The 26,888-nt window shown below is 27.5% G+C and overlaps 1 protein-coding gene across 2 annotated transcripts; it reads left to right on the top strand.

The window, feature by feature from the left end:
- The first annotated feature begins 233 nt into the window (after window positions 1-233).
- LOC135927608 (ras-like protein 2) lies at window positions 234-25,381 on the top strand. 2 transcript variants are annotated; one of them, XM_065463717.1, is made up of 6 exons: window positions 234-439; window positions 8,701-8,788; window positions 11,359-11,461; window positions 18,238-18,349; window positions 19,260-19,378; window positions 24,784-25,381. In XM_065463717.1, exons 1-6 carry the CDS (start codon window positions 299-301, stop codon window positions 24,899-24,901), a joined length of 681 nt encoding a protein of 226 aa, XP_065319789.1. In that variant the 5' UTR covers window positions 234-298; the 3' UTR covers window positions 24,902-25,381. The 2 variants fall into 2 exon arrangements, with proteins under 2 accessions (XP_065319789.1, XP_065319788.1); XM_065463716.1 differs by lacking the exons at window positions 234-439; window positions 8,701-8,788 and adding an exon at window positions 8,930-9,029 and having other exon boundaries at window positions 24,784-25,369.
- The last annotated feature ends 1,507 nt before the right edge of the window (window positions 25,382-26,888 follow it).

Here is a 26,888-nt window from a genome sequence, read left to right as displayed (position 1 = left end):
AATATGTGAGGCACAAAATAAATATGTTATAATATATGAAGTTTAGATGCTACCTATTACTTTATATAATTTTTATTATTAAATTAATAAAAAGAATTAAAGTTATATTTTATCTATCATAAAATTTTAAATAAATGATATTCATTACAATTTCGTTTGTATAATCTTAAGATATCTTGCTATTATACTATTTTTAAATTAACCTTACCGGTTATTATAAAGTACAACATATTTGCGATCCATCCTATTTAAATAAAGGCGTGCATGAATGGTAGCATATGCTTTTCAAAATTTTTAAATGTTTTTTCGTAAAATAAATAAACAAAATCGTAATTATGGATGTAATGACAAGGAAGGAAATCATGGTTCTAATTACAAAATAATAGTCGTAGGCGGTGGGGGAGTAGGGAAAAGCGCCTTAACTATTCAATTTATACAAGTAAATCAATTTAAAACTATTGTTATTTATTTATATTTTCTTAACATTTATAATTGTTTTTGATTATCATTTTTAAATTTTTATGATAGAATATATGTGGGGAAGATAAATTTCATCCTTTAAAATAATATAGGATTGGGGTTTGAATTGATTTTTATGACTAGGAATATCTATGAAGATATTAATAATTCAAATTTTAGTTTTTTCAATATTTTATAAGACAATGATGACATTAATAAAATATAACCATTTTTATTTAAATATTAACCCTACCCTACAATATGATTTTAATAAATAATTGAGTTTTAATCTTAAAATAATATTTTTTTTAAACTGCCAACCACCCCTCCCATCCCCCACCATCTTAGTTATTTTCCCCATAGAAAATAAAATCTCACATAGGTTTTTTGTTTATTGATTCATAAATTATTTACTGATAATCAAAAACAAAATTATCATATTTTGAATTCCCATTTTCCTAAATAAAACATGTGCTTTACATGTCAATGATCAAAAATTTTTTTTGATTTTGAATAAATGGTAATGGTCTTATCAAATCTTTTTTTTATTCCTAATCAATGAAACAATATTCTTACAAATCTCTTAATAATATTTTGTATTTCAAATCATATATATAAACAGGATTTTATTATGTGGGGGGAGGGGGGATACTATTAGGTGGGGTTTCCCTATAAGTTTTAATGGAGATTAGGGCTATATTCAATTTGTAATAATATTTTTAAAATATAGTTAGAGCAGGATGGGGGGGGGGGGGGTGTTAAGGAGGGCAACATAATTAGCTTAAAATGATATTTACAAAAAGAGACAAATTTTTAAAGGGGGAAATTTTCCTTTGCTCCCTCCCCCTGGCTATTCCTATGTTGCAAATATTGTTTTTATTTCTAGCTAAACTGTCACGTTTATTTATTAATCTCAACATGATTATATTGTAGTCAAGTTATATATATATATATATATAATAAAACTTTCATTTTCTATCACCCACACTGATTTCATTACAGAAAAATATTCCAAATTAAGTATAATTGAAAAACTTCATAATTGTGCCTTATATTTCATTACAATTAATAGTTTTAACATATTATACTCAACTATAAAAAGCAAAAGTCATTCTGATTAAGATAGGAGGAAAATATTGAGATTTGATATTATATTTCCATATAAGTGCATATTTATATTAAGCACATCATATCACTGATCATAACAAAATATTTGCTTGATTCTATATTCTTCCATCCCTATGGGAAGTAATGAAGATCAAAACTTCACACCTAAAATAAAGTATATAGTCTTATTTAAAAATATGAGATTTAGTATTCACGATAATCACTATTACTTATAAATGCCTCCCCCTCCTCCAAAGAGCAGCTGAATGAGGGTTTAGGGTTGCAACACCCCCTCCCCCTTCTCATGTGAATACGAAAAGGTAGAATCTTTTATTCTCATAATATTATTTATATTGATATCTATACAAAAATTTGCTTTATTTTTTTTTATTTAAAATAAAAAAAATTCCCTTATCTATTTCTATTAAATCATTTCAGAAATTTATTCTATTTAAAGCAAGCGCTTGAAAAAATATTAATAATATGAACAATATTATAGACACATTTAATTTTTTTTTAAAATTGGTATATATATAAATTATATAAAAATAATTGAAAAACAAGGCACTTCCCAATTGACATAATTCATATTAGATTGACATTTGAGCTTTTCTATCGAGGAAAGCACACTTACTATTTATATTATTTTACCAAACAATCGCTCAACTTTAGCATTTTAAAGGCAAAAAATTAACTATTGTAATCGTTTTCAATTTCGCCGTAATCTTATTCTAGTATCACATTCTTGGCAAATTTTTTGCCAATTATAATTTTTTCTTTAACATCCACCAATTGCTAAATACGCTCTAATTATTGATGTAAGTTTCAGATTAATGTTTCATTGATATCATGGTTTTTAGTTGGCCAAAATATTGTTTGTTCCAATGATTTCCTTTTATACTGGCTACTATACAGATTAAATCTCTCAGAGGCACTGATAAAACAGGAAAAATTGGCATCCATTTTAGAATCTAATCATAATTCTTCAGAGGCGTGGCACTGGAATAATGGGTATTTAGGGAGATGAAATCCCAAAATAATTTTCGTAATTCCCTGCCCCCTTGGATGTATCATGACAAGACCACTGATAATCGATCTAACATGGCTGACATTCTCTCAGGAGATTTTTATTTAATAATTTAATATATTTAAAAAAATTGCAAGATAAGGAATATTAAAAAAATATTTTAGCTCCTGGTTTGTTTACTCTTAGGCAGGGACTTCTACCACAGTGAATGGGGGGGGGGGGTGGATTGGAGGTATGACGCTAAATCGTCTATAATTGGAGAGAATTATTTTTGCTAATTTTGAATCGATATGGGGGAGTAGGAGGGGGTAATTAGAGGATCTGCTGCTCTTAAAAATTCTTCATGATATTACAGTTAGTCAGTTATTTAATAATATTTATAATCATGTTTCATACATCGAAAATATATATATTTATAACATGATATGACTCTTCACAGATATCCAATCGAACCTGATCAGTCGGACTTGGATAGCAATGTTTCCAACCGAACCACGAAACCGGAACGATCCGTTATAATTTTCTGAACCGTAACCGAACCGTTATAAAGAAAATATAAAAAACGAACCGAACTGTAACCGGTTCATAACGGTTATCAATTTAAAATTATTAACCTAAATAATTTTTCCTTGGGGGGAAATTTAAATTCGTGATTTTTTTTTTCAATTTAAAATTTTTTATACAAATTAAATCGCCTTTATCTTCATATCAATCTAAACCAAGTTTATTGTTTTTTTTTTACTTTAGAGACTCAATTTAATAGAGATTAGGAAAATTACCAGTTAATTAGATAAGAAATAATCTTCATATTTAAATTAAATAAGGAATTATAAAAAATTTTAAATTAAAAGATTTTAGATTAATATACATATATGCTTTATGATTAATTTTTTTTAAAAAAAATCACATTTATAAAAACCGGAACTAACCGAAAAGAACCGTTATAAATTCTAAAAACCGATCTGAACCGCTATAAATTTCTTCAAAAAAAACCCATGGAACAAAACCTTTATAAAATTTTTAACTAAAAATCTAAACAACTGCTTTACTTAACTGTTGAAACCCCTGTATCAAAATTTTTAAAATTTTTCCCCAAATATTATTTCCCGCCACTATTTAAAAATTTTATCTCCTCTTCAATCGATTTTTCTTTTCTGGAATGGACTTTGGATCCAAAAAATTATTATGACAGATCCATTTGTATCTGAATGGGGGGTGAGCTACAAAATAGTAATCGCGTAACATGTAACTGGCGTCGGTAAATAGAGCCCCATAGTGAAAATTATATTTGGTTTCACATGAAAGGATTTCACGTTTAGGCTAGAGTCCGATATGGGATATATCTGGGGATGCCATATGTTATTAGGTATGGCCAAAAGTCAGATGTTGGTTAGTTGTTCTGTTCCCAAAAGTATATAATGAATTTCACGATTTTTTAAAATTCGTTTGAGGAAAAGATTCTATTTTTGTTATCTGCCTGATTTTTACCATATAAGGAACATTATAATTCAAAAGGGCTTAGTTTATATAAAAAAATAGGCCTATAATTATGTCGCCCATAAATAATTTATTTTAATATGCGCTATAATATATATTTACCAATTACTAGTTGCCTAGTGTAATAATGATGGTTCAAAATATAGTTACTAATTTTTATATTCTGACATTTTAATGAAATACAATTGTTCATTTTTTTTGTAATTTATTTAATTTAAGATCTCAAAAAAAATAGATAACTAGAGAACGTTTTTGGAAAAGCTGTTTTACAAAATAATTTGGACAGCTAAACGTTTATAGTTTTAAAAATATAAGTCATATAAACTCGATTGACTGCTGTCCTTCTTATCACGAATTTATAGCTATTTGAAAACTAAAATTGCATCTTTTTTAGGGGAAGGTAAGTATGATTCACTCATATATCACGCATCAAAATCGCTTTTTAATCTTCTAATCTTGTTTTTATTTACACGCTTTACGCCTTTTTTTAACAAAAAAAAGTATAATTTAAATCTCGATAATTGAAGAAGGAATAAATTAAAAAATTTACAAATGGATATTACATTTTATTTTCCCCCTTAAAGCTATTTTCAAATTATATTACCATATCATAATATATTAATATTATATTTATTATAATTAATTTTATATTAATTACAATAGGAATTATTAAATTTAATCTATTAGCCTTTTTTAAACTAAAAGTACAAAGGTAACTTATATATTACATTTTGGAGTCAAAATTGAATTTTTTTTTATTAAAGTAGAATTATATACTAAAAAAATATATGGATCAATTGTTTTTTATAAGCAAGATTCCCAAGAAGGTGCCATAGTTGTTATTTGAAAGCTCCTATCTGTAGTTTCTGTCGGAGAACGAAATTCTCTCAGTTCATTTGTTGAAAACGTTTTGATTTTATTGCTTAATTGTTTATTTATGAGTTCTGAAAGGAAAAAAAAGAGATGTTCATTTGTTATAAAGAACGATTGGAGTGAACACCTATTGTCGATTTGTTTTAAATATTATTTTTTTTAATCATTCTTGATTCGGGTGTTAATAAAAGATTCGAATTTGTATTTGAATGGGAATGAGGAAACACAAATGAAATCCCAAATACGGGATTTGAATGATTCCCGAAAGATTGCCAATCCTTCATATCTCAGGCTTTGCTCGATGAGAGATTGATTGGTTGCAAAATGTTTGGAATGCGCGCTGCTTTTAGGCTTGGTCAGATTTAACGAGGTTTAACGGTGTCGATCCTGATTGTCAATCAAGTCCACGCCCCGTCCCCTTTAGAGGTGGCAAATATGTTGAAATTTATACAATTATATGAGTGGACTATGTATGTATGTAACATTAGAAATCGTGAGAATATGGCAACTCTCTATTATTATTTTTTCTATAATAAGAGATCACCGATGTGATCGGTTAGTGCCTCCAACCAATCATTCCTCTACTTAAGTCTGTTATCAGACTGAATGAGTTGTATAGAATCTAATGTTGAAGGATTAACAACACTAATATAGAATATTGGGGAGTTGGGGGGTGGGGAAGATATAATATATCTTTAAAAAATTTTATAATAAGGGTACAAATTTTTTTTAAAAATTGGTTAATAATTAATAACTAATGAAAATTGAGTTTTTCCCAAGAATTACGCTCGTCTCCTTATATTTATTTTCGCAAAATGGTCGATCGGTAATATGAAGCCATGATATCATGAAAGTTATTCAATCCGGAGGCGATACAAAGATACGAAAAAGATACGAAAAAGAGTTTAAAATAAATCTATTAAATTTTGATATTTAAAAAATTATTTTTATTTGCATTGTCAGTAAATAGTTAAGTTTTCTTTAAATATGTAAAAAAAATTATTTTCTTATATAAACATTTGCGAATTATAAAAACGAACGTTTGTCTCGAGCGAATACGTGTATTACAAAAATTGTAAATATTTCTAAGAACAAATTGAAATTTTTCGTTGCTTGCCTCTTTAGACATTAAGGCATTAGCTAGTTAATGAAGGAACCTAATAAGTTGGCACTATTTTGTGATCAACGAAGTTGGTGGATTGCTGGTTTAAAAAAGCGAAACTCGGTTAACCACCTTAGAAACGACGACTTATTGAGAGTATGGTATGATGGCCCACGTAAAGTTAGCCTCATTTTAAGTACCATTTAAGTCCGAATTTTTAATTATTCACCTGGGACACACACAAGCTTATGGATAATCTAAAAATATTCGTGATAATTTTGCGAGATATATGATATTTACATAAATTATTTTAAAATATTAAATATTAATAATATATTTAATGGGTAATTAAATTTATTTAAAATTTCTCTTTGATGATAAAAGAGATACGATTTTATTTCACACCGCAGTCATGGCCCTCTTATTAACCTTTTTATTACCTGTATATTTATTATTTTAATATCTTTTTACCTCAGCTTATTAATATAATATAAAATATATATTTTTTATTATCCTTTGTTATATTATTTTATTTTTATATAGTAAATATTTTACTCAATAATATTCAATTAATAAAATTTCAGCCAAGATTATTAAAAATAAAGAATATAAATTTAGCGTCAGGACTTTTTTTTAAAAAAAAACATATAAAATTATATAGTATATATCCTAATCCCATTAAAATAAAATATCAAACCTTGGCCAAGTGTATTCATTATATCTGCGCCTTCTATCCATTTACAGCGTAAATATGTGTAGCATCTTTTAACCATGGTCCGACACCGTTAAATGCAATCAAAAAAATTTATACAATTAAATAAACATCACTCAACATCATTTTATACAAAAACTTAGCACGTTTTTTTTAAAAAAAATTTTAAATCTAATTTTACAGGGAAATTATAGCATGTTCCTACTTTATAAATGATAAAAATAGTCTTTGGAATTTTTGCAGAACTATTTATTTAAATTATATAAAGTTGGGCAGTTCTGCGAATACTTGTATCTAATGTACAAGATCCTTTTATATCTTATACACTTTTTTGAAAAGATATATATATCTGTATCTAAGATTCTTTATTTAGGATCTTGTATCTTTTTCATTTTATTGGAAAAAGATACAGATACATTTTATATTTTCCGGCCCATATACTGTTCTCTAGCCCACATTTTCATACCTTTCTAAGGAGAAATCTTCATACTCTTAATACTCCAAAATATTATTTTATTTTCTCAAATGGTAATGTTATTTAACATAAATATTCACAATATTATTTGAAGAGTACATTATATTCTTTTGATGAGATTTATCCTTGATCAGATAAGAATAAAGCAACAAAAAAACAACAAAAAAAACATATTTGACAAATTGACATAATTCATATATATTTTGAGCATGAAAAATTGAATTGACACGCAAAAAGTTGCTATCTAACTGGGTTAGAAAAATTAGTAAGATACAAATACAAAATCTCTTCAATACTATGTTACATAATTATCTATTTTTCTTTTTTTTTTGATTTGGTTCACAATCCAATTCACTCTTCTTATTTTTCATTATTAAAATTATATGTCAAATTTATCAAAAAAAAACACTATTTTCTAACGATCCCTCCTGTCAGAATTTTACTAAATTTATTTAGCATTACAAACTAAAGTTAGTATGGGGCAAAATTTTAGTCTCCAATGTTTTCTGCTTTTTGGGTGAATTTAAAATTTGACGTAAATTATTTTTTTTGTTGATTGATTTCCTTCTAATATCAATCAATAAAAGTATTTTTTCGATATCTTAAACATTAAGATATCTGAACAAATCAGACCGCATGCCGGGTTGGGGGCTGAAAATTTTAACCGGCCCGGTAACTCGTGTAAAATATTTTGCAGAATTCGGATTATATAATTGAAACTTCTATGGAAAATATTAATACATAATGGCCGGATAACTTTTATAACATGTTGAAGAGCCAATTCACCATATAAGTCAGAGATTTCCGGGCCGGTATTTTAATTTTTTTAAATATACCCGGGTCGGTCTTAAAAATTTCTTTTCTTTAAATACCCGAACCGGGTCGTATATTTAAAGACCGGGTATTTAAAATCGCCACTATTAGCTGATATAAAATTTAAGAATAAATTGCAATTATTTTAAAATAATCCGGGCCGGGCCGTGAAAATGGTACCTCTATGGGTCTCTAATATATAAAGTAAATTATAAATAATAATTGCTTACATTTTAACAATCCATTTACAAAATATATCATTATATGATTATAAGTAATAATTGTTAGATTTTAAAATATATAAAATATTCAAAAAATTTTTTCAACATCCGCGTAAGATAAAATTCGTCTGGTTTATTTTTTATGATAAAGAAACTCGGACATAATATTTAATGAAATTTAATATCAGATATTATTATTTTTAATATAAAAAAAACGTAAAATAAAATAAAATGTATCTAAAATAGATACCGATATCTCTTAAATAGTATCTAGATACCGTTACTTTCCCAAAATGTATCTAGCTAGATACTTTAAAACTGCTAAACTCTACTTATTAAATTAAATTAGCTAATAAATTTCTATATTATAATATTTTATTTTTTTTAAAAAAAAACAAATATGATAAATAATAGTCATATTTTGTAATGGATTATGATCCAACGATAGAAGATTCTTACAGGAAGCAATGCTTAATCGATGACGTTATAGCCAGATTAGATAGTAACATATCTAGATACCGTTACTTTCCCAAAATGTATCTAGCTAGATACTTTAAAACTGCTAAACTCTACTTATTAAATTAAATTAGCTAATAAATTTCTATATTATAATATTTTATTTTTTTTAAAAAAAAACAAATATGATAAATAATAGTCATATTTTGTAATGGATTATGATCCAACGATAGAAGATTCTTACAGGAAGCAATGCTTAATCGATGACGTTATAGCCAGATTAGATAGTAACATTAATATTTTATACTTGTATATTTTATATAACTAACATATGGAAAAGAAAAAATAATTAGTATTTATCTGAGTTCTCTGCATAAATTAAAAAAAAAAAATTAAAATAAGAAAATTTGACTTGAAAAAGTATTAAAAAATAATTAAATATATATATAACAAAATCTTTTAAATGTGATCGCGTGATTTTAGGAATACATCATAGAGGTCTGCAGAGGGCCAGTTTTGGCCAACAAACCCCGACCATCCACTTGTTGCTTTAAAATTATTTAGCGGCCTCCCGTTCACTTATGGTGGATTTGTTTATAATATCCCCTTTAACGTATTTTCGATTAATCTTTTAAAAATATGCAATAATATAATGAAATAGAAAGATAAATTTTTTAATATAATATAAATATATAAAAAGTCTGTTCTGCTTCATCTCGCGCCGAAAAATTTGTTAAAAATTCACCGATCCATTTTGAAAAATTTTGTTTTATTTAACCCCCACGCTATCCGCCTAATATTCAAAATATTTTCAGAAAGCCCGCCCAGAGAATGGACGGGCGGGCGGACTGGCTAAGAACCTACCCATTGCAGACCCTTAAGTGTAAAAATGGATAGATATTGGTAAGTATTTATTACATGGGTATTATTTATTATGTAATAGCGATTTTAATTTTGTTTTATTTTCATACATTTAGTTAGAAAGAATGAAAGAAAGAAAGATAGATAGATAGATAGATAGATAGATAGATAGATAGATAGATAGATAGATAGATAGATAGAAAGAAAGAAAGAAAGAAAGTTAAAACCTTAACTAGTCAATTTCTCATTTCAATTAAAACAAGAGCATCTCAAGCATTTAGGTATCTTGCTAACCGTGATGATCATGTTTAAAATTTTTTATCACCTTTATTTATAGGGGACATAGTACATTTAAATTAGTGTTTTTAAATGGCTCGATTTGAGTCGGGTTTTAAAACCGACTAACTCGGTATTTTATCCAGCATAGTATTACGCAAGGTTAAAGATTTTGCACATAGATAGCACAACGGTTTGGACATCTAGTATAGCGAAAAGGCTAGGCTTAGAAAATATTTTTCCGGCTACAATAATGAGTTAGCCGTTTGACAACACCAATTTAAATTGCGATAATTTTATCATCTTGGGCTGATGAAGTGTCAATTTTAAAGAGTCTAGAAAGTCGGAAAATGAACCAATAATATTTCCGAATATTTAGTATGGTCAATAAACTACCGGTGAACTATGGATTAATGCTAGTGATATAGAATTATTTAAATTAAATATGGTTGGCCATTTTTTTTTAACAACACTACTTTTGATCATCGATATTATCAGAAAACTATTAGTATTAGGAAGACTACAATTTTGGAGATTCGAAGCCTTCTAATGTTCCCTCTCTGTAACGCAAAATTTTTATCAAAATTAAAAGGTATGGGGATTTATCCGGTATCAGCTGTGTCTAGGGTTAGCGTCAAAATAAATAAAAAAAATTTGCTATAGGTTATTTCACTTTTCCGTACCTTCGCATTATACTTATTTTTGTTATATAGAAATCAATTTATTTTATTTTATTTAAAAAAATTTATTTATGAGAAATAAATGTCCATATATCTACAAAAAGTGGCTGTTAGAAAAAAATGACTATGCTGAAGGGCTGCTCATCCCAATTTAACGAAAATGGGACCCTGGGAACACATACTAAAAATGGCGTAATGCGTTCTTTATCACATCAACCATCCTATTTCTCCCTGTGAAAAATAAAATATTAAAAAAGAAAATTATTAAAATTTGCAAAAAATATTCACAATTTAAAAAAAAAAATTGAAATCGGGTACCGAACGTTTTAACCCTAGAAACCATCTTTCTAAAAAAACAGAATGTCCCATTTAAAGCATGATCCATTTTATAGTGCTTCTCGAGAGGCCCCTCTACCTAGTGTTGTTAAAGGGATCGATTTGGCCAATTTTAAACAAGATTTTAGCCAAAAGGCCTCGAGATTTCGTTAATAGATGTCCTGATCTTTCTGCCATCTATGAGCATAATCCCCAGGTCCGCGTAGTATTTTTTTGGCTATAATACTGTGTTAAGCCTTTTTTTTTAAAAAAAACCGACCCATTTAATAACACTACTGTCTATACCTTCACGTGATTAGAATCTTTAATCCTAGATTTTTTTTTGGGAATCTTTATAATTCCAATTTTATGTCCTTCCATATTTTTTGGTAAAAATAACAAATCGATGATTATTTGATGAATGAACTTTTATTTATTTTTTTCTGATTGAAATTTATTTATTCGAAACCACTTCCCCTGACAGTTTTGGACACCGCGGGACAAGAAGAATTCAGCGCTATGAGGGAACAATACATGCGGACCGGAGACGGATTTCTGCTCGTTTTTTCTTTGAATGATAGGAATAGGTTTGCTATAATTTTTTTAAAAGGCTATGTCCAAAGTTGATCCGGCCGATATAATTTCTATTAAATTTTCCCGGCCCGGACCTATAAAATTTAAGGAAAAGTCAACCCAAGCCGATAAGATATTTTTGGCACGAATATTCCAAGACATCTGATATGTCAACTAATATCTTTATATTCTCTCTTCCTATGGTTATCTGTTTCTTTCTACTTTTATTTGTAATTGGATCATGTCATAAATAACTTATAATAATTTTTTAGTGAACCTACTATATATATACATATATATATTGTTTATAGATTTAGAGTGTTGGTTTATAGAGCTCTTAAAATAGAAAGTAAGAAATAGGCATATTTGTAATATATTTTCAAACAGAAATAATCAAATATTAGCTCGAAATTTAATATATAAATATTTTCGCAAGTGCCCTATCAAGATTTTAGGAAAAATCAGAGATTTGGAATGCCCATTCCCATTTTTAAAATTCATATTTTCCGGCCAGCTCCGAAAATTTTTTTATTAACCATCACGGCCTTCTATTGAAGAATTTTTTAAAATTCCCGGCCCACGCGTCGTGGAGGGGCCTTGCACACATGATATCTAATCATTATTAAATACATGATTTGTCAAAACAAATATTTGACCAATAAAAATATATTTTATTTGTATAACCCATAATGAAATTGATTAGTGATAGGGGTCATTGAGTGTCCTATGAACGTTACCTTATGTCAAATAAACTAATAAATAAATTGGGTAATGATGGGTAGTCATTGAGCTTCCTAAGAAGAATTGCCTTTTTGTCAAATTATTGATGCTTAAGAGAGTTTTCTAGCCATGCTTTTGGAGGAGAGTAGGTTAGATAAGGTTGAAAAAAATATGCGGTAAAATGCCTAAGTTGCTGCAAATTTCTAAAATAAAAAATTATTTATAATATACTCGATTATAATTACTTCTCTCACACTAATGAAAAAACCAAAAAAATTAAATTAGTGGAAAGTATATTTAATAATATTTTTTTTTTTACATTTTTAAAACAAATTAATTTTTAATGAATTTAGCACATTTTATTTTTATTTTTAAAAAAAAAATATTTTTAATAGTGTTTGTTAAAGGGCTCGTTTTGAGCCGATTTTTTAAAACGGCTAACTCAATATTTTAGCCAGAAATGCGATAATTCTATGTCTAGAACTTTGTTCCATCTCTGAGAAAAATCTTCAGCCGTGCGTAATATTTTTCTGGATGGAATATTGAGTTTGCCGTTTTTAACAACACTAGTATTTAACCTTATTTATTTTTACCATTATAAACAATTAATAAAAAATAATATAAAATCAAAAATCTGTTAAGAAGAGGGGAAAAATGTGAAAGGGAAAAAAAAATTTTTAATCATATATAATAATTATTATTAATTAAAATGTTAAGTTAAAAATTTAATAGTGTAAATTTTATAGTAACTATATAAGGTAATCAAATAATTACGTTATAAATTATAATAAGTAATATAATCATTAATAAAAAATATATATTTTATAAAAAATAATACATATTGTTAAACTGCTCATTTTGAGCCTAATATTTTGGCCAGAAAAATATTGCCTTAGCCTCGAGATTTCTCTAATAGATATCCAAACCTTTGTTCCTTCTACAGACAAAATCTTCAGGCCTGCGTAATATTTTTCTGGATGAAATATTGCTCAAAACGTGCCGTTTAAATAACACTACATATATATATATGGTAAAGCGGAAAATAACCTTAAAACTTTAGTAAAACTTCTAATAACTTAAATAAAAAAAAACTAATTGAAATTGTAAATAGTGAAATGGGTAATATAAAAATATTTAAAGTTCTTGAAGTAATAGGGACAGTGTGAGGGAAAAGGCTAAGGATATTATATGACAAAACAGATGAGAAAATACATATAGAAATTGACACTGTAATTCTACCTACCGACAATTTTCGGTAAAAATAGATGCTGTACGACGTACCGGAAAAAAAATTCCCTAATAATAATTCTTAGAAAAAAATTTCTGGGAATTTATTTTCTCTAAATTTTTTTTAAATATATTATTCTAGGGTTTTTATTCCGTGAATTATATTTATAGGGAATTTTTTTCCCCCCTATTTTATTAATTTTGTAATTTTTAATATCTTCAAACTAGATTCATATATATATATTATGTCGTAATTGGGATTAGAGATGGGCGCGGGCCAGATTTTTCATTCACGCACGTCACGCCCGAAAATTCACGATGTTTTTAAATTTTTCTAAAACTATTGCAATAATTTTACACTTTTTTGAATTCATTCTATTTATTTCTCTCATTTCATAATCCATATTAATAACAAAAAATAAATATAATCTATAAATCGAAATTTATTTAGAAAAAGAAGAATGTCCATCTTTTTTTATTTCAATTGTGTACGCCTTTCCTCTAATAAGAGATTGGCTACAGAAAATAACTTTTCACTAGAAGCCGAACTTGCAGCTTACAAATTTTGCTCGATAATTTTCTCAAAAAAGGAGATGAATATTCCTGCTTCCAAAACTTCAAAATATTGTCGTTATTTATCTTATGAATCTTTTAAGTTCATCCTCAGAGCTTTCTAGGTGATGTTGATGCTTCATCAGAATCATCTAGAAATTCTCTAAAAAAATTTTTAGAATATACGGTCTTTTATGAGTGTAGGATGAATTAGGAAAGTGATAGTTGGTATTGACCATTTAGAATATACGGTTTTTTATGAGTTTAGGATAAGTTAGGAAAGTTATAAATGATAGTTGGCATCGTATGCATATCATCTAATTTTATATCATTTAGCATTTTTATGATTGTTTTATATATATCATTTTCTTCTTTTATTAACTTAAGTCTTTTGAAATTCGGATCTAGAATTAAGCCTACCTTATGTAGTGGCTGCATAATAATCTTTTAAAATAAATCTTCTTCTGTATTTTAAGGTTTTGATTATTATTGTATCACGTTCAGAAGGTTAACAAAATATTATTAATTTTTCATTTATTGTGGGATGAGAATCTGCTCTCAGATTATCCGAGCATTCTTTAAATATTGATAAAAATTTATCTAACTCGCATATGATACTGATATCAATTGTGGCTAATCTATTTAATTTTTGCTTGCTAAACAAGCACACCTATATTTCAGAATATGATTTTAAGAAACTCTGTATCATGATATATACAGAGTTCCATCTCGTTATTCTCGCTATTACATCTTGTTTAAAAGGGTGTGGCTTAGTTTGATATTAGCTGTAGATTGTTTGAAATATTGTACTATTTTTTTACACCATTTATATTTAAGGCTGTTTCAAGTTAAACAATTGTCAAAAATATAATGCATAATATTATTTAGTATATGGCATATACATGCTAGCGTTTCGTCATCTTTGAATGCACTTATAAGATTTGCTCCGTTATCACTCACAACTATACATTTATTTAAGTAATTTTCTACTTCTGAATATTCTCCTAAAATTTTGACTACACTTTTAATTTTGACGTTTTTTCCATCCATTGCCCTTGTGGCCAAAACAAATGTTTTTAATTTAAAATCCTTAATGATAATATGTCCTGTAATGGTTAAAAAACACTTAGATTTTTATAGTCATCCGTCAAATATCAGTGATTATGGACAAGTAATTATTATTGATCATGCTTTTAATCTTAAATTTTATTTTATAGTATATTTTTGGACCTATAGTATTCATGAGAGTTTTCCGGTTCACAACTTTTATATTTTGTTATTCACGTGTAACACCAACATTTATCTCTTGGTCTAGCTTTAAAATTTTCCACTTTCTGTTGCATTTAAAGATTGAAGATATTTACAAATAAAGTATAACTGACTTTTCTGTAAAAAGTTTAAGCAAAATTTAGCATAAAATCTCGCGATAAAAAACACCTAAACATAAAAAGAAAATAGAACTAGCGAAATGATACTACCGGATGTTGTTTATAAAATGCGGAAGATTTTTAGTTTTCATAAATTATTCTTTTTTTAAAAAGAAATAAATTAAATTAAGAAAATATATAATATAATTAATAAATTGCAAATTTATATTTATAAAAAAAACAATTTTAAAAATTAAAATTTCCGTGATTCACTAGAAATTTATGTTCACACCCAGGGAAAATTTTGGGAAAGCCCGTCCGCCTTGGAATTTAAAATTTATTCACACTCACGCCATGACACGATGGGTTACGCGTAATTTCACGGCCCGCGCTCACCTCTAATTTGGGATACGATATTTTTTTTAACATTTTCTTTTATAATAAAATAACCTCTTATAAATTTAAGGCATATAATGAATGAAAAGGGATGAGGTTAATACATTTTTTGTTTTTGTAAATTTATATTTAAAATCATAAATATTTTTCACGGTGAATTTATATATTTTTAAAAAAAATTCGAATTTTAATAAAATATATATTATTGATTGCAACAATTTCGTGTTGTTAAATGGCGGCTAACTCCTTCATCCAGAAAAATATAACCTAAGCCTGAAGAATTTGCTCATAGAAGGAACAAAGGTCTAGACATATCTTATCGAAATCTTGAGGCTTAGGCAATATTTTCCTGGCTAACATATTAAGTTAGCCGTTTTTAAAAAATTAGCTCAAAGCGAGCCCTTTAATAACACCACTACAATTCTTCAAAGCTATATGACATTTCGTTGAACATTTTAAGATTGTTCTTGAAACACTCGCATCTTTTATTCATTCATGCAATTCATTTTGCAATTGCATAGCGATGTTTTCCCATAGTTTGTGACATTCTGGGAAGCTCCTAAATATTTTTAGCAGTTTAAATTAAAAAAAAAATTAAATGATCTTGGGGCCGTCAAAACATAATTTTATTCTCAAATAATTGGACAAATCACTTGTTATTACCTATCCGTTAGGACAGACAGAACTAATAACTATCGTTAAAATTAAATATGGGTAATAAGAACGTGTGCCGGAAGAATTTCAACACCATTTTTGCCTTCTAGTTTATGTAAAACAATTAAATATTTTGAGGTTCCCAACAAAGATACAATTCATAGGTAATTTAAGTTATTTTTATAGTAACCACATATACTCAAATTAATTTATATACATAAAATATATTAATTTTTTATTTAAACTGCTAGAAAGAAAGAAAGAAAGAGGTGAATAAATTTATTTTCATTAAGTTCTTGTTGTAAATAAACTTTTTTATTTATGTTTAACCCAGGTTGGGAAACAGGGATTTCAGAATCTATCTGTGCAGTATTCGTCTTAAATTATGAATACCCCGACTTTATAAATTTAAATTTTGACTCCAACTTCGAAGATTGCTCATCGCATTCTAAAAGAATTATTGTCGTTATTTCTTTCTTTCTTTCTTTCTTTTATTTAGTAGCTTCCTGGAATGTCACAAACCATGGGAAAACATCGTTATTCGATTGCAAAAGTGGGTTGCATGAATAAAAGGTGAGTCATTCCATGTCAAATCAATCACTTTACAACCCGACCATCTCAGATTTCGTTCAAATTTGGTATTTAAGTTAATAAAGTATTGTAATTGACGAATCCAAAATATCAGACTCTTATCTCTATAACCGGAGATATAGGGCTTCAAAGTGGCTCAGTTTGGTCATCCGCACCTTTTCGAGCGTTTCAAGAACAACCTTAAATGTTGAACTAAATGTCATATAGCATTGAAGAATTGTTGCAACAAATACTTCTTTTTTTTAAATTAGGATTTTCAATTAAAAAATATATACATTCACGTGCAAAATATTTATGATTTTAATTTAAATTTACAAAAAACAAAAAATGTATTAACCTTATCCCTTTTCATTCATTTATATGCCTTAATTTTGTACTATTTATTTATTTTTTTAAATCTTGGCCTTTTAAATATATCCTTTTTTGATAATTTATATCAAGTTATAAAATAATAAAGAAAATGTTTAAAAAAAAGATAAAACAAATATCAGATATCTAACAACTCACCCACAGATTTTTAAATTAAATTTGCCAACCTACAATATGGCATCCTTGTCAGATTAGCTTTCTATATTACTTCATTTATCCCCGGGTATTTTATTCGTAGATTTTTTCCCCATTAACCAAAGCAATTTTTTTTTTCACACGATCCTAACTAATTTAATACTATATTGCTGAATATACTCTAATAAGCTCGTCGTTGATAATAGGAAAAGAACTGGTAATTTACATAGCTAAAAAGTTGTATGGAAAAATTGTTTTAAAGTGATTTTCACTAATTAGTGATATCCGTATAATCGGCCAATATCAACTCGATACTGTATTGGCAATATCGGATCGGATCGACCTGCAAAAAGCTGTAATCGACATCCCCTAATTAATACCGCGCGTGTTAGTATCGGTTTAAAAATTTTATATGGATTCATCTCTATATTGAACATTTCCTACATCTGTGATCACTTTGTTCTCGAACACTCGTCTCCATCCTAATTCCTTTCTATTATATAACGCGATGACGACCTGCGTTATTATCCTAGAGGTCTGCATTTGACGGATTTTTTCGCCCGCCTCCCACACCCATGGGCTGGCGTGCGAGTAAATTTTTTTTTAAATTATAAGTAGGAGGGTTAAATAATTTTCAGAACAACGAGTGGACCGGTTTTGGCTAAAACCCGCCCATTGAAGACCTCTAATATGGCGGCAAATCCATTTGTATAAAAAATTTCCATCAATTCAACTATTAAATAATGTGTTACTTTCATTATATTACTATTATTTTAAAGTTTTGAAGAGATCAACAAATTTCGTAAACTCATACTCAGGGTTAAAGATACCGATCAATTTCCCATGATTTTAGTCGGCAACAAGTGCGATATACAGCAACAATTCAGAAAAGTTTGTAAAATTTAGACCTTTTTTAATATAAAATACTTTTAAAACTGACTGACAAACGAGAAAATCTAAAATTTTAAATAAGCAAATTTTGTTCAATTTTAAAAACCAATATTATTTTTTTTTCTTTCTACAAACGGGGTGGGGCCATGTGGACTTATTAAGCGTCTTCTTGAGAATAATATACGGGTTGGGGCCATATGGTCTTTTTTAAACGTCTTCTTGAGAGTAATATAGGAAATGGGGCCATATGGACTTCTTAAGCTTCGTTGGGGTCTTATGGGCTTCTTAAGCGTTTTCTTGAGAGCAATATACGGGATGGACAAACTATCTTCCTTGAAAAGGGAGCGATAAAAACTCTGAAAATTATTCAAACTATTGACCAAACAAGAATTAGGAGCTGTAAATTTATTTTTGTACAAATAAGAGTTTTTTTTTAAAAAAAACAGTTGTTTTTTATTTTGATTTTTAAATCTAAATTTTTTACCGGTAAAATTTTTTTGAAAAACGGTAAATGAAGACATCGGTATCTTAATTTTATTAGGAGTATAATTGGGGTAATTACTATATTTTTTAGCCTTTTAAGCCAATTATTTAACTAAAAAAAATCGGCTAAACCTAGTTTTAAGCAGAGAAAGCTATCACTCCGAACTCGCCGTTTTTCTCTTATATATATATTAAAACGCTTTAAATGGTAGCGTTTTTTTCACCGGAACGCGCGTGTAGGTTGAGGCGAATTAGCCGACATTTAACCATTACCCAACTATAATTAAGAGTAAAGTAAAAAAAAATCAAATCAAGTTTAACCGATATTTTAAAATGCTGAAATTTATTCTAGGATAACTTTCTTCCAAAAAAAAATAATTCTTTAAAGATGCGTAATGAATTTATTTTTAACTTTAAATAATTATAGGTTGATAACAAAGAGGCGCAAAATTTGGGAGATCAAATGAATATTCCCTATATCGAAACGAGTGCTAAATTAGGCATCAACGTCGATCTCGCCTATCATAATCTAGTTAGAGCAATTAGGTTTATATAACTTTTTGTTTTTTATTAATCCTTTTTTTTAAAGACCTGTTATGGTAATTGAAGAATTATAAAATGTCTTATCGCCTATTGATACTATATATTATTAGTATACTGGGAGCTTTGCTTTATTTGTATTAGAGAATTTCCAGAACAGAACGTTTTTTTTTGCTTTTCAAAACGGTTTTTGAGGCAAGTTTTCCAGCAATTTTTTGAAATTTATTTTCAAGCAAAGGATAATAATTAGTCTAATTAATTAGTTTGCTTAATATATTAGAATAAAAATCTAGAAGTGATAGTTCGATCTCGGGGCGGCATTTATTCAATGATTGTGAATAAATATAATTTTGCCGAGATTGGTAGGGAATAAAGAGGTTCTTTTTAGGATTGAGTATTATCCATCGATGGGAAGGATTATCTCTTTAGTTATGGTTGCAGGTATACAAATTGCTTCTCTAGCTAAATTAGCAAGTCTAGGAAGTTGCAGTCCCTTTTTTCCCAAAAAAGGTTAGTGCATCCGGTTCTGGTATATTATGTTTGCCGATTAAAATGTGGCATTATTGCTCTAGATTCATGATGTTTGTATCTTCAACTTGAACCTTACCTGCATTTCTATGATTCTCTATATAAGTTTTAAATGACGATAATGTCGGAGAATTTGAATTAAATATAAATTTTAATATTTTTAAATATTGGATCAAGTAACAGTAGTGAAGGTCAACGGTCCGGTCTTAGACCGGGACCGGACCGATTGCCGGATCGATCTTTTTTTTGAGGACCGTGGTCCAGACCGGTCTTTTATTAATATTTAAGTTTGCTTTACTATTCAATTATTATAATTTTTTTGTATATTTTATTTTATGAATTAATATTTAAGTTTGCTTTACTATTCAATTATTATAATTTTTTTGTATATTTTTTTTTATGAATTTTTCTAGAGGAGTTATTTTAGATATTGTTAAATTTTATTTTACAATATGAAAACCATAAATTTGTCCAAGAAACATTTTACTTATAGTCCCAATAAAAAACATAGAGTATGTATTCACTGCAATACCAAATATAATGTATCGTCAGCAACAAGTAATAAAATAATTGTTTATAATTTTTTAAGCAGTAAATTAATCAAAATAAGCAGTATTATTATTAAAATATTTTGGTTATTATTTATATAGTTCTATTTTTTCTTAAGAAACTGTCTAAATAATTCATTGTTAAAATAACTTAACCTTATTCTTAATAAAATAATTAGGTACCTTAAGCAGGCATCTGATAAAACATAAAATATATACCTCTAATGATGAAAATGGAAATATCTCAAAAACACAATCTACTCTTAATTTTAATATGCCCTCCACAAGCACAAAATCACTTTCTTCAATACCATTGGATAAATTTCAAACTGAACATATGAACCAATTAATAATAAAATGGGTAATAATGGACTGTCTGCCAATGAAGACTTTTGAAAGTTTAGGTCTTCATAATTTAATCAAATATTTAAACTCAACTGCTACAATTTGGTCTAAAAACAAAGTTAAAAATTTTTATACAGTTAATTTTGAGAAACTAAGAAGTTCTTTAAAAGATATTTTAAATAAAAATAATTCTTTAATAAGCTTTACCACAGATATGTGGAGCAGTATAAATAAAGTTTCATTCATAGCCATTACTGCTCACTTTATTGACTCTTCTTTTACATTAAAAAATATTTTACTTGATATAAATCATATCCCATTTCCTCATACTTCTGAAGAAATATCCTTAGCTATAAAAGAAGTAATTGATGTATATCAATTGGAGAAGAATATACTGGCTTGTACTACAGATAATGCCAATAACATCCTAAAAAGCATGGATATTTTGCATATTTACAAGGAACAAAACTTTAAAGGTTTCAGATGCTGTGCCCATATTCTAAACTTAATATCTCAGGAAGGTTTATCAACAATTACAACTATCCTAGAAAAGTGTAGAGACATTGCCTTTTCTATAAATAAATCACCCAAAATAAATCAAGCATATGTACAAATATGTGAAAATAAGGGTATTACAAAATTTAAAATCCCTTCTGATATCCCTATTAGATGGAATAGCTCCTATTTAATGATGAATACAATTTATGAGGTATTTACATTTTTATCCAATTATTTTTAAAAAATATTTAATTTTTAGAACATGGATGCTATAGAAGAAGTACTTTTTTTGAATTACAAACAATTTAAAGGGGTTTTCTTTACTGAGTGTGAAAAGAAGAACTTAAAGAGGCTGTAGATTTTCTTAGGCCCTTCTATAAAACCACTTTTGATTTATCAGGATCGAAATATCCTACAGTTGGGATTTCCATGTTATATATGGAGAATATAAATAATGAAATTTTAAATAATATAAAAAAAGATAATAACAATACAAGAAAAGAAAAGAAATTCTTAATAACATGCTGGTTAAAATGCAGAAATATCTCAAAGATTTATTTTGTTATGAATCATATGTCTCAACATTGTTGGATCCGAGATTAAAACAAGTTTACATGCCTAATACTCTTAATAGAATTGAGTATATGACCAAATTTTCGAAATATTTAAGAAAAATACAAAATTAAAAAAATACAGGAATAACGGATTCTCAGGTATATTTTAAATATTTATTTATTAAATCCTAATTTTCAAACATTTGTGCCAGGAGGAAATCAATGAATTTAGTTTTTTAAAAAGAATTTTATCCCAAAAAAGAAATTCAGAAGGGGATTGTATATCCTCAGAAATCATTGAAGAAAATATATCAGAACTTCACACCTATATTTAAATGAACCTCTTGTTTCTTTAAAAAATGACATATTAGTATGGTGGAAAACCAATAGTGAAAGGTCTTTTATATTTTGTAAAAGTCAATATAGTTTATTATATAGATTTCCAGTCCTCTCATTAGCAGCTAGAAATTTTTTAGCAATTCAAGCAACATCTGTCCCCTGTGAACAAATATTTTTGAAGGCAGGAGATCTTGTCACTAAAAAAAGAAACAGGCTTTCAAACAAAACAATACAAGCTTTGATGCGTATGGGCTCTTGGTTAAAAAATGGAATAGATATACCGCCTCCATTAAAGCCCCTCTTCTAATTCCTTCCATAGCAATTCTACAAACAATGACATTAGCATTTATTTAAATTGAATATTTGCATTAATTATTATATTATTCATAATTAATTTTATATTGTTTATATAATACTCTTATATTTAATAAAATGATAAAACAAATTAAATTAGGTTAAAAAAAATGTTTTTTTTAAACAAATAAAAAGACCGGTCCTGGATCGGTCTTTTTATTTAGGATCACGGTCTGGATCGATCTTATTCTTAAGGACCGTGGTCCGGTCCGGTCGGAGGGTATCGGTCCAGTCCGGACCAAAGACCGGACCGTGACCCTCACTAAAGTACAGTGTCGCTAATATCTAATGTGCAAAATATAAAATTAATTACTTGCAGTTCGGTTATAGGAAACCTATATTCTAGACAAATTATATCTGAGCTACCATTTTTATTGATTTGTATATTATAATAATTTATTTCTATCGAAATAATAAAACCTAAATTAATTGTTGATCCCTTTACGGGGAGGAAGAAATTCTGCGGACTCTCTGAATGGATCTAGTAAGTGCGAATAGTTCGTCACCTAGATCACATTCGTTATTTAAAAGTTCTAAAGATTATTTTTATTCTAATATATCTTCTATATAACTCTCGCCGACATCTCAAATACTTTCTAGCATGATTAATATGCTGTGGCCAACGGGTAGGGAAATTTAATTTTAAGGGTCATATTAATTCGATCTTTTGGCGTATTTCAATATATATTTTCAGAGACCTGCAGAATTACCAATGGCACAGCCCGGCCCGGGTTTTTATTTTAAAATTAAGGCCCGGCTCGGATTTTTTTAAAATATATTATATTTATTTTTGATTATTTCAGATACCGGATATTTTTTTTAAAAGAAATTTTAAGCCCGGGTATATAACATTCATTGGAATTGTAAACCATTTTAGGAAGACATATATGTCGGTATTGGTTAAAAACGATTATAAAATTAAAAAATATATTCGTGGAAAGGTTTTCAATTTGACAGCTTCATTCAAATTTAACTTTTTAAATTTGAGACAATTTAAGCTATATTAACCATATTAAAATTCATAAAAATGTAAGATTTTAAAAAAAATCCAAGAAATTTTGCAATATTGAATAGCAGAATATTTATGCCCCCCCCCCCAGTGTATTTGAAGCGATGAAAATCAAAATCTCGTGAAATCACTTTCACAAGGTATTAGCCGTGAAATTTTGATGTGTTATATTTCGAAATCACAAGGAATATAAGATCCGGGCTGGGACGTGCAAATGGTACCTCTGCATCTGATTTTTATTATATTAAAATTACTTTAAAAAATACATAAAAACTATAAAATTTATATTATGTTTCTCAAGAAGCTAAGTCCAAAAATATCAAAAAATTCGATTCGCAAACCTTTTAAAAACCTTATAGAAAGAGATAAAAAATATATAAGCTTTTTTTTATGTATATAAGAATTAGAACATGTCCAAAATATAATTTTTGAAAATTTTAAATTTTCTGAAAGTTTTGAAACTAATTTTTTTTTTTTAAAAAAAGAGAAGATTTTGGACTTAGTTAAAAGTGGAAATTTATTTGAAGTTTTGTTTAACCGTATTTTTTTTTGACATATTCCAAAAAAAAAATTTTTTTTTAAATCATTTCTTCGATTCGCATTTTTTAATTTCATAAAAATTCAACGAAAATTGAATTTGGATAAAAATGCGCCTAAGGCCGCATTCATAGTGGATCCGATCCGACACGATTTAACAGCTGATCGATTTTTAAAATCTGTTTATGAGATCAATTTTTTTGTAATAATATTATTTTGTCTTTAATTCTATACAACATGATAATAACCTAAGAAATACTGGTTTTAACAAAGAAAAATTGATTCTCATAAACCGATTTTAAAAATCGATCAGCTGTTAAATCGTGTCGGATCGGGTTCAATTTGAATGCGGCCTAAGGTATTCAATAATTACCTAATATCGATAAGATATTTGGCACAAGTGTCGTTAAACTGCTCGATTTTAAAAATGGCTAACTCAAATATTTTAGCCAAATAATATAGCGCAAGACTCGAAATTTCGTTAAATAGATGTCCAAATCTTTCTTGCCATCTATGAGCGAAATTCCCGGGCCTGCTGATATTTTTTGGCGTAAATATTGGGTAAGCCGTTTTTTTAAAAAAAACAAACTGAGCCGTTTAGCGACACTTATTCGGCACAAAAAAAGAGGTAAGTTTTTGCTGAAATATAATTGAATTTAATATATAATCATTTGCCTTCTCGTCAAATATTTTTAACAGGTGCTATAGAGACAAAGAAAGGTTAATTCATATCTCCGACCAAAACGGAAATGGGAGTGTCAAGAATTATTTCGGCCGCAAAAAATCGAAAACAACGAAAATGTTTTGTTTTTCCTAGAAAAAAAGATATAAATATATATGTATATAAACATTTGCGAATATCGGCGACTTCAAAATTAAAAAAAAAACCCAGACACTATTTATTTTAATTGCCTAATTCGCAAACACAAAAATATTTGTATTTCCATAATGACATCAATAATCCCCCCCCCCTTAAAAATTCCAAACGATTTATATTGAATTCCCCCATCGCTCCCATTTTTTTTATAGACAAATTGTAAATCAGCTGAGGGCAAACTATTTATTCGCTTGAGTATTTATTATATATTCTCTATTTTTGGGTCCAAACTAGACTTTTTTTTTAAAAGTTATATTTTTAAAATGATTTTTTAATAATAGTTTCATACAAAACTTATATTAATATCAAATATTTAAACCCAAATTATTTAAATATTCGATATCTTGTAATAAATTACAAGAAAATATAATGATATGTAAATGGATATTTAACTTATATAATATATATTTTTTTAAAATCACTCAATAAATTTAGCAATAATAAAAAAATGTATTTTGAAATATAGAAGATTATAAGGACTAGAGAGAAAAGGTCTTTTAAGTTGTTAAATCACGACTCACTCATATTTTTTTAGAATTGTCACTTTATCAGGTAAAAAACATCTAAATTGAAATTTTTTAGACTTTTTAAAAGTAACTACAGGTGGAATCTGTGGATGTTTGCCCGATTCATCAAGTCTTTTTTTTTACTTAAAAAAAACGTTTTAAGAGTGAGATTAAGTTCAACTATTTTCAAATTTTTATTATTATTATTAATTCATCAGTCATGAGGAGTGTTGTTAAACGGCTCGTATTGAGCCGATTTTTAAAAACGGCTAACTAACTCAATATTTGATCCAGAATAATATTAAGCATGCCTGAAAATTTTGTTTGTAAAAGGAAAGAAGATTTGGACATCTGCTAGCAAAATCTCGAGGCACTTAGGCAATATTTTTCGGGCTAAAATATTGAGTTGGCCGTTTTTAAAAATCGGCGCAAAACGAGCGTTTAACAACACTAGTTTCACTAGTAAAATTATCTAAGCATATGTCAATATGCTCAAATTTAAAATCATTTTTTGAAGCGCATTTTTTTTAAATTTAAGAAATTGATTTTACCCAGAAAATATAAATGTTTAGAATACCTATTCTATGAACTTCATCCAATTTTGTGATGAACGTTTTTGACTTAACTTATAATTTATATCAGTATTTCTTTCCTTAGATTTTTTTTTAAACAAATAATTAATCCTGGAAACGGAATCATTTCAGGTAAAATAAAATTTTTAAATTTTTAGAGCTCAATAAAAAAAAAATTACACATTGTCAGAAAAAAACAGATTGGCTGCTAATATATAGATAAACTTATAACCAGGGATCCAAACCGAACCGCTAAAAACCGGTATTTTTTATCAAACCCAAACCTCTAAAAAATTTCCCGAACCTGAACCGAACCCCTAAAATGCCTCTGAACCGGTTCGAGTCTCATAATTTTATGCTTATAAAATAACGTGTGTAAGTTATTACTAGTAGTAAATTGCAAAAATTTTAATTATATTCAAATTGTTTTAAAGATTATCATCAATCTAAGTGTCAGTCATAATTTTTATAAACTTTAGTATATTGCCATTTTACAACATTTTTTAAATATTTTTAGCTTATAAATTGTAATGCCTAGAAAAAAAATAAATCTAATATAAAAATTATTTACATATATAATTATGTGTGGAAAGATGTTCTTCAACAATTACTATATTATCTTATAGATATAATTTGAGTGATACGAATTTTGAAAATATATTAATTGTGCGGCTTAATAAAAAAATTTTAAGTAATTGTTCATATTAAAATTAATCATTGACATATTTATTTTTTATATTTATAAATTAAATATTATTTTATAATATGCAATTAATAAAAATGAAGGTTTTTATTTTAATTATGAAATATATAAAAAAAATTTCCTTATACATAATCCTAATATAGGTT

The sequence above is a fragment of the Gordionus sp. m RMFG-2023 genome, chromosome 3 (genome assembly GCF_954871325.1).
Source record: "Gordionus sp. m RMFG-2023 chromosome 3, tfGorSpeb1-WG-v2, whole genome shotgun sequence".
In the NCBI taxonomy this organism is placed as follows: Eukaryota; Metazoa; Nematomorpha; class Gordioida; order Chordodea; family Parachordodidae; genus Gordionus; species Gordionus sp. m RMFG-2023.
This window is presented reverse-complemented; position numbering and strand designations above follow the sequence as displayed.